This window comes from Rhincodon typus, chromosome 36 (genome assembly GCF_021869965.1).
Source record: "Rhincodon typus isolate 14 chromosome 36, sRhiTyp1.1, whole genome shotgun sequence".
NCBI lineage: Eukaryota > Metazoa > Chordata > Chondrichthyes > Orectolobiformes > Rhincodontidae > Rhincodon > Rhincodon typus.
In genome coordinates this window covers 1,056,516-1,074,307 of record NC_063367.1, presented here as the reverse complement: position 1 = coordinate 1,074,307, position 17,792 = coordinate 1,056,516, and the positions used below count along the sequence as shown (strand labels likewise).

Below are 17,792 nucleotides of genomic sequence, written 5' to 3'. Positions count from 1 at the left end.
CCTGTCTGCCCCCGTCCTCTCCACCCCCCCTCGCTCCTCACTGTCTTCCCTCCCCACTGTCTGCCACCTGTTTCCCCCGCTCTCAAGGAAAGCCACCCCGTCACCCTGTCGCTGACAGCACTAATTCACCAACGCAACTACCGTGACAACAAACGCTATTCCAACTCTCACGAATATTGTATTCATCCCTTTGACCGTTGTCTCTGATTGGAACCGGTTCCTTTCAAGTTAAAGTATACTTTTCTTCTGAAATCTACTCTCTCCTGCCGGTGTGGGTATAACATTAGCTTCAACCCCATCTTTTATTTTTAATGACATCGACTCGTGAATAAAATGTAGGGCTGTAAATTATGTCAAAATTTATTCTTTCGTTTTTAAACAGAAAGCTTTCAGTTGGTTTTTAAGATTTAAAAAAAAACTCCCTTGTTTTGATAGTCCTTGAGTAATCTCTTATCCAGCCAGATATAAAATAAACCTTTCACGGTGAAAGGTTTGAACGTGAATCCAGTTTACAGTAGTAGATTGCTGGACCCTCTCTATTTAATGACTTAGTGCCGTATTATCTGATGCGGTGTACTCATAAAATTCTACACTGTTGCAGTTTTTCTCTGACACTGCCTGTCAGAAGCTAGAATAAAATCGGGAGGCTGCATTGTCTTTGCAATCTGTAATTCAATAAAGTATTGAAATCTGACTTTTATAGCCTTTGCGAGGGTAAGAGGTTTGACTCCGAATGAGAATCGATGCCTCGAGGTTGGCTTTCCGCAGGTAGCTGTGAAAAGTTTGAATGATTTCGGGAAGTATTTAATACCGGGAACCACGTGTGGTTACACTTCAGTCTTGTCATTGGGATCATGCTGTGCAAGTACGGATAATGATTCTAAAAGATTTAAAAACAATGCAGGGTGAGTGATTTTGGTCTTGGTGTCCCTGATCAGCCCGAGGGTGGTCTTTTGTGGGAGGGAGAGGACAGATGAGATACCTTGAGGAGAGGGGTGTGTGTCCCTCGGGGGAGGGCGACGGGTCCTTCAGGGAGAGGTTCTTTGGGGGAGAGGTCCCGCCCAGAGAGGGAGGTGATTCTTGCGGCGGGGGGAGAGAAGGGAAGGCGTTTGGTGAAAGTGTAAATAATTCTATCTAGTTGACATGTTGGGAATGCCTGTGAGTTGCTAATCACCTCTCTCAATGGGCTCCATCCATTAGCGGAATTCACATGGCAAATCTGAATATTTCCAGAATATACCAGTTACGTTGTTTGGAGTCTAGACGTGGGCCAGAAAGATGGCTACAACAGAGCGAGGGAATCTGGAATTATTGGAATAAGGAAACTCGACAGTATTTTTTTACTACTCAGTGTACAGACACTGAGCAGAAAATATACAAAGGTTCCCATTTCCAAGTGACTCCTATGCTCAGGTTCTGAATTTCCTCTAGGGGAAAATCAATTACATTGTTTACTGTGAGTTCTGTAAATTAGTTGGATATGGTAATATTAATGCTGATGACAAAACATACTCTTCTACTGATCTGAATTCACCTGTCTGCTTTATCCAGGTGTCATCACTTGGTCCAGGTCCATCCCTTTCGTTACTGAACTCACTGTAGATAAGCGAATTGATTTAGATAAGAACATTGTTACAATGGAGGAAGACAACATTTCAAAATAAAAACAAAGTGCTTGAGAAACTCATCAGATCTGGGAGGTTTCTGTGGAGAAAGAAAGAATTCACGTTTAGAGTTTGATTATAACTTCAGAACCAAAAGGGGCTGTAAATGGTGGCTTTTACGCTGCTGGCAGAAGGGATCAGGGACATCATAGCCAAATCACTCACCCTGCTTTGTTTTTAATCTTTTAAATTGTTATCCGTACATGCACAGCATGAGCCTTATAACATCAAGACTGAAGTGTCTTGGTTCCTGGTATTAAACACTTCCTGAGGAGATTATTCAAATTCTTCACAGCTACCTGTGGAAAGACAACTTCGAGGCATCAATTTCCATTTTTTGAGTCAAACCTTATCCTTACAAAGGCTATATAAGTCAGATTTCAATACTTAAGACGATGCAGCCTCCTGATCTTTTATCCTAGCTTTTCATGCTAAGTGTCAGTGTAAAGGGTGGTAAAGGAGAGATGGAGATATTAAATGGTAGTAAATGAGGTGTGTAAAGGAGAAAATGGGTCCACTCTGCTGATTGCAAAACCAACAGTACATGGGGTGGTGTTTGTAATTAGAGTTCTGAAGTTGTTCAATTCAGTGTTATGTCCTGAAGGCTGTAAAGTGCTTAAACAGCAAATGAAGATTGAGCTCCATTGGACCATTGCAGTAGGCCCAAACTGGAAATGTTAGCAGGGGAGCAAATGGTTTATTGAAATGGCAAGCATCTGGGAAGGTTGGGGTCATTCTTACAGACACAGCAGGGATGGTCCACAAAGTGGTCACCTGGTCTTCATTTGGTTTCTCCAAAGTAAAGGAAACTATATTTGCTGCTCACAATGCAAAGCAGAATTTTATTTATACTTTCAGTCTAGTCTACTGTATTTGCTGCTTTTGCTATCTTCCAGGTTTCCAGCATCTGCTGCATTTTACTTTCACTAAAATATTTCAAGATGCTCAACTGCCACAAAATGTTAACTAGGAATGGGTTCGGCTGACTTCCACTTGTGCATTCTCTGGTTCTTTGGGCTAATTTTTTTTTGTTCATGCTGTCATTTGCAGAAATTTGCTTCGCAAACTCATACACTGCACACTCTGTTTTTAGAAATATACCAGTGGATACTCGGAAGGTAATTGTGTTTAAATAGAGACATTTCCATTTTTTGAGTCAGCTTTCAGTTGACCACACTCCATAGAACTTGTATCCTACTGATTACTAGCTCCTCATATTTATACAATCAAATCAAACTTAATTAACTCAACTAATATGTCCCAGCATCTGTCCTCTCATTCTATGGTTAACCTTGTGCTCATTTTCACAGCTGAGGATGAGGACTGCAATGGTCCAATGGAGCTCAATCCTCATTTGCTGTTTAGGCACTTTACAGCCTTCAGGACATAACACTGAATCCAATAACTTCAGAACGTGAACACTCTCCTCTACTTTAATTACAAACACCACCCCTTGTACTGTTGACTTTGCAATCAGCAGAGTGGACTCATTCTCTCCTTTGCACACCCTTATTTACGACCATTTAATATCTCCATCTCTCCTTTTGGTCTGGGCACTCCCCATCTCTTTCACTCTTGAGGTGATTCAGTAGGTGGCTACATAGTCTGATGTATCTTCTGCAGACTGCCAAGCTTGGGGCAGAAGGTGGTCATGTGAAGGGGTGGGTGGGGCACTGGTATGGCAGCACGCTCCTTTCGCTGTTTTTGCTTGGCTTCCACTTTTCCCAAACAGCAAGTCTCACCGGTGCTTGACACCTTCCCAGATGTTTCTCCTCCATCTGGGATAGCCTTGGGCCAGTGATTCCCAGGTGTTGGTGGGAATGCTGAACGTCACCAGTGAGGCCTTGTGGGTATCTCTGAAGCACTTCCTCTGTCGACCTATGCAATCCTTCAGATCCCATTGGGTGACAACATTATCATTCGAGCAAATGTATAAATTGCTGGATGAATGGTTCTGTAACTCAGTGGTTGTGGTTTTGAAGAGCAATTGGATCTTCAATTTCCCATATTACCTGGATTATTCCCTTTTGGAAAGGTTTAAGGAAAATGTTAATTATTTCTTGTCTGAGTTGCCGAGGCCCACTTCTTAGCCTTCATATCGCTGTTAAAGAATTGACAGTGTTCTCCTGGCTGCCCTGTCACCCTCTCTTCTCCATTCGTCTGTTTCCCAAATCCCAATTTACTACAAGTCCCACTTATCATCATCCTGTCTTTTAATCTTCACTGACTCCCAGCTCCTGGGGATTTCAAAAGAACAAACAAAAAGAATAGAAGAGAAGTATGGCACAGGAACAGGCCCTCCAAGCCCGTTGTCGAGGAGAATACTGAGATACAGGCTATTAGACTAGACGGGATTGAGGTTCATAAGGAGGAGGTGTTAGCAATTCTGGAAGGTGTGAAAATAGATAAGTCCCCTGGGCTGGATGAGATTTATCCTAGGATTCTCTGGGAACCTAGAGAGGAGATTGCAGAGCCTTTGGCTTTGATCTTTATGTCGTCATTGTCTTCAGGAATAGTGCCAGAAGACTGGAGACTAGCAAATGTTGTCCCCTTGTCCAAGAAGGGGAGTAGAGACAACCCTGGTAATTATAGACCAGTGAGCCTTACTTCGGTTGTGGGTAAAGTGTTGGAAAGGATTATAAGAGATAGGATTTATAACCATCTAGAAAGGAATAATTTGATTAGGGATAGTCAACACGGTTTTGTGAAGGGTAGGTCGTGCCTCACAAACCTTATTGAGTTCTTTGAGAAGGTGACCAAACAGGTGGATGAGGGTAAAGCAGTTGATGTGGTGTATATGGATTTCAGTAAAGCATTTGATAAGGTTCCCCATGGTAGGCAATTGCAGAAAATACGGAGGCATGGGATTGAGGGTGATTTAGCGGTTTGGATCAGAAATTGGCTGGCTGTAAGAAGACAGAGGGTGGTGGTTGATGGGAAATGTTCATCCTGGAGTTCAGTTACTAGTGGTGTACCTCAAGGATCTGTTTTGGGGCCACTGCTGTTTGTCATTTTTATAAATGACCTGGATGAGGGCGTAGAAGGATGGGTTAGTAAATTTGCGGATGACACCAAAGTCGGTGGAGTTGTGGATAGTGCGGAAGGATGTTGCAGGTTACAGAGGGACATAGATAAGCTGCAGAGCTGGGCTGAGAGGTGGCAAATGGAGTTTAATGCGGAAAAGTGTGAGGTGATTCACTTTGGAAGGAGTAACAGGAATACAGAGTACTGGGCTAATGGTAAGATTCTTGGTAGTGTGGATGAGCAGAAAGATCTCGGTGTCCATGTGCATAGATCACTGAAAGTTGCCACCCAGGTTGATAGCGTTGTTAAGAAGGCGTACAGTATGCTAGGTTTTATTGGTAGAGGGATTGAGTTTCGGAGCCATGAGGTCATGTTGCAGCTGTACAAAACTCTGGTGCGGCCGCACTTGGAGTATTGCGTACAGTTCTGGTCGCCGCATTGTAGGAAGGATGTGGAAGCATTGGAAAGGGTGCAGAGGAGATTTACCAGGATGTTGCCTGGTATGGAGGGAAGGTCTTATGAGGAAAGGCTGAGGGACTTGGGGCTGTTTTCGTTAGAGAGAAGAAGGTTAAGAGGTGACTTGATAGAGACATACAAGATGATCAGAGGATTAGATAGAGTGGACAGTGGGAGCCTTTATCCTCGGATGGTGGTGGCTAGCACGAGGGGACGTAGCTTTAAATTGAGGAGTGATAGATATAGGACAGATGTCAGAGGTAGGTTCTTTACTCAGAGTAGTAAGGGCGTGGAATGCCCTGCCTGCAAAAGTAGTAGACTTGCCAACTTTAAGGGCATTTAAATGGTCATTGGATAAACATATGAATGATAATGGAATAGTGTAGGTTAGATGAGCTTCAGATTGGTTTCACGGGTCGACGCAACATCAAGGGCCGAAGGGCCTGTACTGAGCTGTTATGTCCTATGTCCTATGTCCTATGTCCCTTAACTAAACTAAAAAACAAATCTTCTGCCCTTATTCAGTCTGTATCCCTCTCTTCCCACTCTATTCATGTAACCATCCAGACGCCTCTTAAATGTCACCAACGTGCCTACTTTCACCACCACCTCTGGCAGTGTGTTCCAGGCTCCTACCACTCTGAAAAACTTACCCCGCATGTCTCCCTTAAACTTTTGCCTTCTCGCATTGAACCTGTTCTCCCTTCTAATTGAAACTTCAACCCTGGGAAAAAAAGTCTCTGACAATCCATCCTATAACTGCCTCTCATAATTGTGTAGACCTCTATCAGGCCTCTTCTCAGCTGCCGTCTTTCCAATGAAAACAATCCTTGTCTTTTTAACCTTTCCTCATAGCCAATGCCCTCGAGTCCAGGCAACATCCTGGTGAACCTTCTCTGCACTCTCTTCAGAGTCCACGTCCTTCTGGTAATGTGGCGACCAAAAATACACACAATACGCCAAATCCAGCCTAACAAGGGTTTCATATAGCTGTAACATGTTTTGCCAACTTTTGTACTCCATGCCCTGGCCGATTGAATGCAAGCATGCCAAATGCCTTCTTTATCACTTTGGCCACCTGTGTTGCCATTTTTAGGGAACTGTGGACCTGCATGCCCAGATCCGTCTGTATGTTAATGTTCCTAAGGGTTCTACCATTAACAGCATAATTCACACCTAAATTTGATCCTCCAAAAAGCATCATCTTGCATTTGTATGGATTTAACTCCATCTGCTATTTATGTGCCCAAGTCACCAATCTATCTATATTCTGTTGTATCCTTTTACAATTGTCAGAACTATCAGCAACTCCACCAATCTTCGTGTCATCTGCAAATTTACCAATCGAGCCATCCACATTTTTCTTCCAGATCGTTTATATATAGTACAAACAACGGAGGACTTAAGACTGACCCCTGTAGAATGCCACTAGTTACCGGACTACATTCTGAAAAACACCCTTCCACCGCTACCGCTGTCTTCTATGACCAAGCCAACTTTGTATTCATCTAGCCAACCCACCCTGAATCCCATGTGATTTTAGTTTTTGTACCAATCTGCCATGTGAAACTTTATCAAGTGCCTTACTAAGGTCCACATAAACTACATCCATGGCTCTTCCCTCATCAATTATCTTTTGTCACCTCTTCAAAAAATTAGATCAGGTCTGTGAGACGTGACCTTCCCCATATGAAACCATGCTGCCTGTCACTAACTAGTCCATTTTCTTCCAAATCTGCTTACATCCTGTCCCTCAGTATCTTCTCCGAGACCTTCCCCACTACAGATGTCTGACTCACCGGCCTATAATTTCCTGGCTTATCCCTGCTTCCTTCTTTCATAGAATCATAGAATCCCTACAGTGTGGAAACAGGCCCTTCAGCCCAACAAGTCCATACTGAACCTCAGAGCATCCTACCCAGACGCATCCCCCTGTAACCCACCTAATCTACACCTCTCTGAACACTACAGGCAATTTAACATGGCCAATCCACCTAACTTGAATGTCTTTGGACTGCAGGAGGAAACCGGACCACCCAGGGGAAACCCACACAGATACGGGGAGAATGTGCAAACTCCACACAGACAGTCACCCGAGGGTGGAATCGAGCCCAGGTTCCTGGCGCTGTGAGGCAGCAGTGCTAACCACTGGGCCACCGTGCCACCTAGAATGTGCCATGACTCGGATTTTAGGCATTTCCTGTGGCTCCATGCATAATTTCCCTCCTTTGCCCTTGAGGGGTCCTACTGTTTCGCTTGCTACCCTCTCTCTTCTAATATATGCATAAAATGCCTTGGGATTCTCCTTGGCCCTATTTGCTAAAGACGTTTCATGGCCCCTTTTAGCCTTCCTAATTCTGTGTTTAACTTCTTTCCTAATTTCTCTATAGCCTTCGGGCTTTGTCAGTTTGTATCTGCCTAGACCTATCATACGCTTCCTTTTTCCTTTTGACTAAGTTTACAATTTCCCTTGTCATCCATGGTTCCTGGATCCTGCCATTCCTGTCCTTCAGTTTTGCAGGGACATGCATGTCCTGCACTTTAATCAACTGGTCTTTAATAGCCTCCTACATGCCAGATGTAGATTTGCCCTCAAATAACTGCTCTCAATCCACATTCCTCAGTTCTTGTCTAATTTGGATGTAATTGACCCTTGCCCAACTAAACACCCTCACCCAAGGGTCACTCTGTCCTTATCCATGACTAGTTGACATCTTAAGGAGTTGTGGTCACCTAAGCCCAAAATTCTTTCCTACTGAAATGTCGATCACCCGTCCTGGCTTATTTCCTACTACCAAGTCTAGTATAGCCACCTCTCTAGTTGGATTGTCAACATACTGTCTCTGAAAGCCCTCTGGGACACATCTAACAAATTGCTGATTGTCGGAGTCCCTGGCTCTAACGGAGTCCCAGTCAATAAGAGAAAAATTGAAGTCACCCATCACAACTACCCTGCTTCTTTTCCCCCCACACCTTTTGGTATCTGACTACATAACTGCTCCTCTGTCTCATGTGGGCTGTTGGGAGGTCTATAGAAAACTCCAAGCATTGTGATTTCACCTTTTCCTATTCCTGAGCTCCACCCATAATGCCTCACTGCAAGATTCCTCCAACGTACCTTCCCTTAACACAGCTGTGATGTGATCCCTAATCAGCAACTCCCCCACCCCTTTTTTGTTTCCCTTTCTATCCCATCTGAAACAGTGACATCCTGGAATGTTAAGCTGCCAGTCTTGCCCCTCCTTTATCCATGTCTCCGTAATGGCAATAACATCACAATTCCATGCAGTAATCCATGCTGTTAGTTCATCTGTCTTGCCTACAGAATTTCTACCTGCTGACCTATCTACTCATGTCACCACTGTATTTATATGACTAGTCCATTTCAATTTCTAATGAATGGTAACCCTTAGAATGTTGAGGTGAGAGATTTAGTGATGGTAATTCTGCTGAGCATACAGGGTAGATTGTTAGATTCTCTTTTTTTTTTAATTTATTCATGTGGGCATTGCTGACTAGGCCAATATTTTATTGCCCATTCCCAATTATCCAGAGGGTAGTGGAGAGTTAACCACATTGCTGTGGGCCTGGAGTCACATGTAGACCAGACCAGGCAAATGGCAGTTTCCCTCCCCAAAGGACATTAGTGAACCAGATTATTTTTTCTGACAATTGACAATGGATTCATGGTCATCATTAGATTCTTAATTCCAGATTTTTTTTTATTATTGAATTCAAATTTCTTCATCTCCTGTCCTATGATTTGAACCTGGGTCCTCGGAACAATACCTAGGTCTCTGTATTAACAGTCCAGTGATTAATACAACTAGGCCATCGCCTCTCCTCCCTTTAGTTGGAAATAATCATTGTAGTGAGAATATTACTTGCTATTTGTTAACCTGGACAATATCCAGTCTTGGGCTTTGCTGCATTTGGACTTGGACTGCTTCATTATCTGAGGAGTCGTGACTAACGCTGAATATTGTGCAATCATCGGCAAACATCCCCAATTCTGACCTTGGGGAGAGAAGATCGTTGATGAAGCAGCTGAAGATGGTTGGGTCTAGGACACGACCCTGAATGAGGGATTCCGGCAGAGATGTTCTGGAGCTGAGATGACTGACCTCCAACAACCACAATCATTTTCCTTTGTGCCAGATATGATTCAGTGAAGAGTTTCCCTCTTATTCCCATTGATATTAATTTTGAGAATACACTGTGATGACATATTTGATAAAATAATGACTTGATATCCAATGGCAGTCATTCCCACCTCCCATCTTTAGACCAACTCCTTTTTCTGTATCTGGATTGAAGCTATAATGAATCAGGAGCTGAGAGGCCCTGGCAGAACCCAAACTGAGTGTTGGTGAACAGTTTATTACTGTGGAGAAGCCATTTGATAGCACTGTCAGTGATGCCTTCTATTATTTCACCAATGTAAACTGGGTAATAATTGGCTGGATTGGATTTGTTCATTTTGTGTACAGGACCTAGCTGGATGATTTTTCTGCATGTTTGGAAAATGCCAAGGTTGTAGCTGTACTGGAACAGCTTGGGTAGGGGTGCAACTAGTTCCAGAAAATAAGTCCTCCATATTATCACGGGAATGTTGTCAGGACTCAAACTTTATATTATCCAGTATTTTCAGCTGTTCCTTGATTTTTACCTTCTCTTGAGATAAGCTTTCTGAGCCCCTGCAGTCTTTAATTTGAAGGGGAACTTGCAGGTTGCTGTGTTCCAAAACATCTGCTGCCCTAGTTCTTTCAGTTGGCAGAGGTTGAATTTGGAAGATGTTGTCAAAGGAACCTTGATCAGTTTCTGCAGTGCATCCTGCATCAGTTGTGAAGGCAGTGAACATCCAAGGTGATGGATGTGGTGCCAGTTAAACTGGCTGTTTTGTCCTGGATGGTGTCAAGCTTTGTGAGTGTTGTTGGAGCTGCACTCATTCAGGCCAGTGGGGTGTATTCCAGCACATTCCTGACTTGTAGGTGATGGAGATGTTAAAAGCAGTCAGGAGATGAGCTGTTTTCTGAAGAATACAGAACCTTCAATATGCTCTGATAACTATGACACTGACGGTCTGAGGCACCAAGATATCTCTGGTGATTCAGTGATGTTGAAACTATTGAATGTTGGAGGAAAGCAGTTATGCTGTTACCCGTTAATAGTTGTTACTCCCTGATACTTGTGTGCTGTACATGTTATTTACCACTTATTAGCTCAAGCCTGGATGTAGTCTAAATCTTGTTAATGCAGGTATGAACTCTTTCATTATCTGAAGAATAGCAAATGGTGCTGAACATCACTCCCTTCCAACCTTATGATGGAGGGAAAGTCATTTGAAGCAGCTAAAGATAGTCAGGCCTGGGACACAATCCTGAGGAAGGGGCTCTTGTGGTGGAGTGATAATGTATGTACCTCTTGACCAGGAGACTCAGGCTTAACTCCGATCTGCTCCAGAGATGTGTAATGACATCTCTGAACAGTCCTGGATCTGTGGTGACTGACCTCCAGTTTTCAAGACCATTAGCCCTGTGAGTCAATCATTGGAGTTTCCATTCAGTCTTGAATTCTCCTGGATTTTGTTTTGGCCAAATCAAGTACTACCTTAATGTTGAGGGCTTTCACTTTCTCCTCATCTCCTCCTGGGATTCTGGTCCTGTCTGCATCTGGAGCTGGTAGTTCTGGTTGAGCCCAAACTGAGTATTAGTGAGCGGGTTACTAGTGAGTAAGAATGTGTTGAAGGAAAAACTATGACTTCAAATAAATTTTCAGAGATCTTGCAAAGTGCTTTCCGTATCCAGCAAGCTGTTTTAAAGACAAAACCAACACAAAATAGTGGGGGTGAATTTCCATTGCCCTGCACTAACACAATGGAGAATGATAGGTGTGATTTACTCTAGGAGGAGTGAGAAGTTCACTGGTCATTCTCTGAAAAGATTCCCAATATGGCCATGGCTCTGCTGCAATGTGGGCCTGAAATTCCAGGCTTGAGAGGAGGGCAGAACCTTACCCTGAATACTGGAGGAATTCTCTGTTCTTTTTTTCCAGTGGATTACCTATTCCATAAGACATAGGAGCAGAAATTAGGCCATTTGGCCCATCGAGTCTGCTCCGCCATTCAATCATGGCTGTTCAAATCCCATACTGGGACCTGGACTGACTGACAGGAGATTGCTCACAATCCAAGTGAAAATGGTGTGTTCAGCTTTTGTGAAGCAGTCACCGCTACGGAGGTGCGCCATTGCTACTCAACACGACTGGGAAAGAATGGGACGGGAACATCGTTGAAAATCTGAACCGGGAAGCTTGGAAACCTCTTTTCCACACAATGTGATGAACAACTGTGTAAATGGTAGAGAAATGAGTAAAACCATCAGAATTGAGATTGATGGGTATTTGTTCAGTAGAGTCACTAGAGGTAAGACCAGCTAAATGGGAACTGATGATGGAACAAACTTGAGGGGCTGAATGTCCTCCTATTCTATGTAAGAGCAAATGTGTCATTGGTTAAGAGGTGCATTTAACACTCGGATGGCTGTACAATTTAAATATAATTTTAAATAATTAAATGTTTTCTACACTAAGCTCTTGCAACGTACGAAGAATATGTCCCTGCAACCGGCCAGTTTCTGTTTTATAAAATGGCATAGAATCCAGCCGATAGTGCATACCAGATAACTTCCTGCAACATTCTGGTTAGAAAGTATTTTCTTTCGGAGAGAAAGCGATTCACGATTGAGCTTTGGAATGGGCGAGGCTATTTGTCTTTATATTCCATAATAGTGATATCTTGGATGAATCATGCTGTCAATAATTCGAAGTTACTTTTTTTTTAAAAAAACATTTGAAAGTGCTTAAGATCTTTGAATTACTCATGACTCTAAGCAATACATAGTATATATCAAAGTCAGAATTCAGTGCTAATGTGATTCCTATATTTTTTAAAAGAGGAGATAAAACAAGTTGAGAAAACTAGGCTAATAAATTTAACATCGGTGATGGGAAAGAGCATGCAGTTCTTGCTAAAAGATGGAATAGACAAAAGTCCAGGAACTGAAGGTGTCATGAAGAACATTTGGCATGTATTTCAAAAGGTTACAATTAAGAAACCCTGTTAAATCATTCTGAGAAGTCAAAGTGTGAAGTCAGTGGATAGTATAAATAGAGGTTCAAAGTACCAACTCAAATTTGCAAATGGTAGGAAATGTATCACTATTGACATGATGATTTGAACTTGGGAATTGGAAATACAATTTCAACATTTGTGAGTGTCCCTAGGTTGTGGACGTGCAAGTAACATAAAGAATGTCCCTGATAGAACACAAACAAGACATCAATAAACTTGCATAGTGAGCGCACAATCAATGTGTGGCATTACATTCTGAGAGGAAGAATTAAGGAGGCCGCATACATCTTGGAAAATCAATGTACGTGGAGGAGGGAAACCTGAAGCCATAGATTCAAAAATAGTTAATAGTAATGGGTTAATAGGTCCATTTAGAAAGAAATTAGGCACTGGGATGCTGGAAATCTGACACAGCAAAAACAGAAGTTACTGGAGAAACCCAACTGATCTGGCAGCATCTGTAGAAAGAAAACAGAATTAATGTTTTGAGTTCAGTGACCCTTCTTCAGTTCTGAGGCAGGAACCCTTCTTACGTTTAAAAAGTATTTAGATGTACCCCAAGGTATACAAGGTGACAGGCCAAGTGCTGGAAAAAAAGATTAGAATAATTAGGCTGTTGTTTTTTGACCAGTATGAAGTTGATGCAGAAAAGGGTCTTTTTCTGTGCTGTAGACCCCTATGACTGAGTCAGGTATAGAATTGGAAAAACACAGGCAGGCACTGGAGAATGTGTGGAAAGGTTTACTAAATTGAGACCAGAGCTGAGAGATTATAACCAGGCCAAACAAGCTGGACCTTTATGCTTCAGAAAAGAGAGAACCTGTTCAAGGTCGATGGTTGTTAAGGTTTGTGATGATGCTGTTACTTTAAAAATGTTATGTTGAACTGGGTTTTTTTTTCTTGAAGAGAGGTTGTAAAGGCAGAGGTACAGAAATGGCTACAAGAGACTGCCTAAGTCAACCATCAGAGGAGGCCTTTAGATATATTTTTTTAAACCAGTTGTACAATAGAAGGGGAGTGGCCAGTTCTTCCAGTTCAGGCTTTCTAGTTTTATTTTCAGCTGGAGCAGTCACGAGATGTTTCAGTCCAGACGGGTTGCCAGCTTCAGTAAATGATTCCTGACAGATTTTCTCTGAAATCTCTCACTGGATGTTGTTCCCTCCTGCCTGCAAGAATCTGTGTTTGAATTTACCTTCTTGCCAAGAGGTATGTTTATGGGATGTTACGATATTGAAGCAGTTAATTAGTTAAGTTACTGTATCAAGTATTTAGTTAAGTTTTCCAATAATTAAGTTATTCTAAATTCTGCTTTCTTGTTTGTATTTTAACCATAGTGTTTAAATTGCATTGTGCTTAACGCTGAGTGGTTTGATCAATTGCATCACCTCTGGAACAGTGACTTCTCTGGGTCTAGGCTATTTTGAAGGTGCCTGGCCTGGTCCATAACAGGTTGACTTAGAAGGTGATACTGTTTGTAGGTGCAGACCTGAACCAGGGGTCATCTGTATGAGAAACTTCTAATCCAATAGAAATTCAAAGCAAACTATTTACTGGAGTGCTAAAATGTGAAACCTGTTACCATGGGGAATAGTTGACACTATTAAATATGGATTTAAGGGGAAGATAGGTGAACGTGAGAGCAAAAGGAACAGGATATGTTGATGGCGTTGGATGAAGAAAGATGAGAGAGATCTGTGTGAGCAGCATAAATGTTGGCTTGAACCAGTTGGACCGAATGTCCAGTTTTATTTTACTGGAAATACTCCCTGTAAGTTCATAGACTCTGAATTACAATTGGACTGTAGATGAGTTTCCTGTTGTACAAGTTGATGAAATGCCGTCATTTATATGTTCAGGACTAATGGACTCTTTGTCTAGTTTATTCATTTGCTGCTGACATGAACTTTTCTGTGTTTCTCAAACTTTATCATCTCTAATTTAAGTCGGCAAAACTCATTAATTGTGGAGAAAGCCAACATTTGAATATTTTGTATCCCTGCGTAACTTCAGGGTTTTTTTAAAGAATGTTTTTGTTATATAGGAGCCTGATGCTGACAGATTGTGAATGCCCTTCCTGACTTGCATAGTTCTCTGAACCACCTATCAATGAGGATATCTGGAATGGCTTCCTTTAAGCAGCAGAGAGTGGAGGACTTTTATGAAATTGGAGAAGAACTGGGAAGGTAGGAATGTCATAACTTGACATTGCAGACTTTGTTCAATGTAGCTACATGTTGATGCATGAAATATGGAATTTGTTTCTGAAGTTGAGTTTGTACAACCTCCAGTGCATAAACTACAGTGAAAGCTTTGACTAGCTCAGTAATTTTTAAATCCATGCTTTTATACCCTTTCCCATTTTTAACATTTTTTTTGTTTTTGAGGCTGTCTCTCTGTTTGGGAGAGTTCAAAGATTTCCCACCTTGTTGTTCCTGAGTGCCTGCCAGCTCTGCTCTGCAGCCAGTCATTACAAAGTAATGTGTGCAACTGATGTGCTGTCTCTTGTTGTATCTAGTTAGTGATTGAATTAAAATTCATTGTTACTATACAGTTGTTGAATTTCTAGATTCTGTAGTATCTTCAATTAGAAAGCATTTAGGAAAAATCAAAACTTTATAGTTGCTCCAAATGTTTTTGTTTAAATGTCAGAAATTATTGCTAATTTCTAATAACACTTGAAGTTAATAGTCCTTCAGATCAGACTGTGGAGTTACTCCCCTCCTGAAGCATGCAGTCTCTTGAATAAAGAGCTCATTTTGCAGTGTCAGGGTTGAGCTGTTGATGTAAATTGAGATCACCAACATAGTGATGAATCTGGCAAGATTGGCGCATCTCTCGTCACCTTAAACACTCAACAACTGTTCATTTTGGTGCTAATCTACTTTCCTCTCATATGTGATTTCACGTTATTGTGTGTCCTTGGTAGTTTCAGCTGTGTACTCGATTTTCTGTCTCGCATTTCTGTCGAGTCTGCGGGGTGTTCCAATCAAATTGTATTGACTAAAGTCTCTCCGGTCTGTTGATTTTCGCACCCCACCCAACCCCACTCCCCCCACGCCCCAGCATCACTGTATTATTCCTCTGGCATGTTTCATAACATTTCATAATGTTAACAAACTTGTAAGGGAGAGATGTTTATTTTCAAATCTACTGCTAATAGAATGTGATATTAGTGTATAGTATAATTAGTGACCTGGCATGGGGGTCACTTGCAAATAAGGAAGGACACTACGACCAGTTTTAATTTTGTCCATTTGGAAGCACTAGCTGATGCCTCCTATTGTACTATTCATCTGTCTATCAATATTTTGCGGTCCTTGAAAACTTCCCCTCCGCAGTGGTCGAAAACACCCTCAACCGTGTCTCTTGCATTTCCCGCAACTCATCCCCCCTTCCCGCAATAACAACCAAAACTGAATCCCCCTTGTCCTTACGTACCACCCCACCAACCTCCGGATCCAATGCATCATCCTCCGACACTTCCGCCATCCGCAATCTGACCCCACCACCAAAGACATTTTTCCCTCCCCACCCTTATCTGCTTTCCGGAGGGACCACTCTCTCCTTGTCCGCTCCACACTCCCCTCCAGCCCCACCACACCTGGCACTTTTCCCTGCAACCGCAGGAAGTGCTACACCTGCCCCTACACCTCCCCCCTCACCCCCATCCCAAGCCCTAAGAAGACTTCCACATCAAACAGATGTTCACCTGCACATCTGCTAATGTGGTATACTGTATCTGTTGTGACCTCCTCTACATCGGGCAAACCAAGCGGAGGCTTGGAGACTGCTATGTGGAACACCTACGCTCGGTTCGCAACAAACAACTGCACCTCCCAGTCGTGAACCATTTCAACACCCCCTCCTCCTCCCACTCCTTGGACCACATGTCCACCCTGGGTCTCCTGCAATGCCACAATGATGCCACCCGAAGGTTGCAGGAACAGCACCTCATATTTCGCTTGGGAATCCTGCATCCCAATGGTATCAATGTGAACTTCACAAGCTTCAAAATATCCCCTCCCACCGACCGCATCCCAAAACCAGCCCAGCTCGTACCCGCCTACCTAACCTGTCCTCCCACCTCAAGCCCCACCCCCATCTCCTACCTACTAGCCTCATCCCGCCCCCCTGATCTGTCCGTCCTCCCTGGACTGACCTATGCCCTCCCTAACTCCCCACCTCCACTCACCTTTACTAGCTCCAACCCCGCCTCCTTGACCTGTCTGTCTCCTCTCCACCTATCTTCTCCTTTTATCCATCTTTGATCTGCCTCCCCCCCTCCCTATTTATTTCAGAACCCCCTTCCCCTCCCCCATTTCTGAAGAAGGGTCTAGACCCTTCAGCTTTCCTGCTCCTCTGATGCTGCTTGGCCTGCTGTGTTCATCCAGTTCTACACCTTGTTATCTGAGTCTGGGGATCCTGCAGTGAATCCTGACCCCTCAGTCTTTCCACCATCAAACAAGGCACAAATCGGAAGTGTGATGGATCACTTTTTTTTTCTATTTACCTGGATGAATGCAACTCCAACAACGCTCAAGATGCTTCTCACCATCCAGGCCAAAACACCTCATCCACACATGTTCTCTCCCTCCAATACTGATGCTCAGTTGCTACAGTATGTACAATCTACAAGTTGCAGTGCAGAAATTTACCAAAGGTCCTTAGACAGCTCCTCCCAAATCCAAAATCACTACCATCCAGACAGACAAGGGCAACTGATACATAGGAACACCTGCTCACCATCCCAGCCTGGAAAACTATCACTGTGTTCCTTCATTGTCGCTGGGTACAAATCCTGGAACTCCTCCCCTATTGTGCGTCAACCCACAGCACATAGACTGCAGCAGTTCAAGAAGGCACCTTGCCACCACCTTCTCAAGGCATCTAGAGATGGACGATAGATGCTGGCCAGCCAGTGATGCCATGTCCCAGGAGTGAATTTAAAACAAAGTATAAAACCAAAGTTTAAGGATCATGTTAAAACTGGCAAATTGAATATATTAATTTAAATTTAACATCAGATATTGGTCTGACACACTGTGCTGCCCTATTGACGAAATTCTGATTTGTTACTTGTGCCGTTAAGAACCTGGGGAGAGGATGCAAGAAAGATAAACATGCAGACAAGGGTTTAATTTTCCCTTGACAACAAGGTGCAGGGCTGGATGAACACAGCAGGCCAAGCAGCATCATAGGAGCAGAGAGGCTGACGTTTCGGGCCTAGACCCCTCACGTATCACCCCACCAACCTCCGGATCCAACACATCATCCTCCGACACTTCCGCCATCTGCAATCCGACCCCACCACCAAAGACATCTTTCCCTCCCCACCCTTATCTGCTTTCCGGAGGGACAACTCTCTCCATGACTCCCTTGTCCGCTCCACACTCCCCTCCAGCTCCACCACACCCGGCACTTTTCCCTGCAACAGCAGGAAGTGCTACACCTGCCCCCATACCTCCTCCCTCACCCCCGTCCCAGGCCCCAAGAAGACTTTCCACATCAAGCAGATG

General features: G+C 43.2%; 1 protein-coding gene across 1 annotated transcript in view; it reads left to right on the top strand.

Annotated features, from left to right (window-relative positions):
- dapk2b (death-associated protein kinase 2b) overlaps positions 1–17,792 on the top strand; it is a 110,361-nt gene that overhangs the window by 349 nt on the left and 92,220 nt on the right. Inside the window, exon 2 of the mRNA XM_048617249.1 lies at positions 14,318–14,459. Within this exon, the coding sequence (XP_048473206.1) occupies positions 14,383–14,459 (77 nt within the window). The 5' untranslated portion in view covers positions 14,318–14,382. The remainder of the gene's footprint in view (positions 1–14,317; positions 14,460–17,792) is intronic.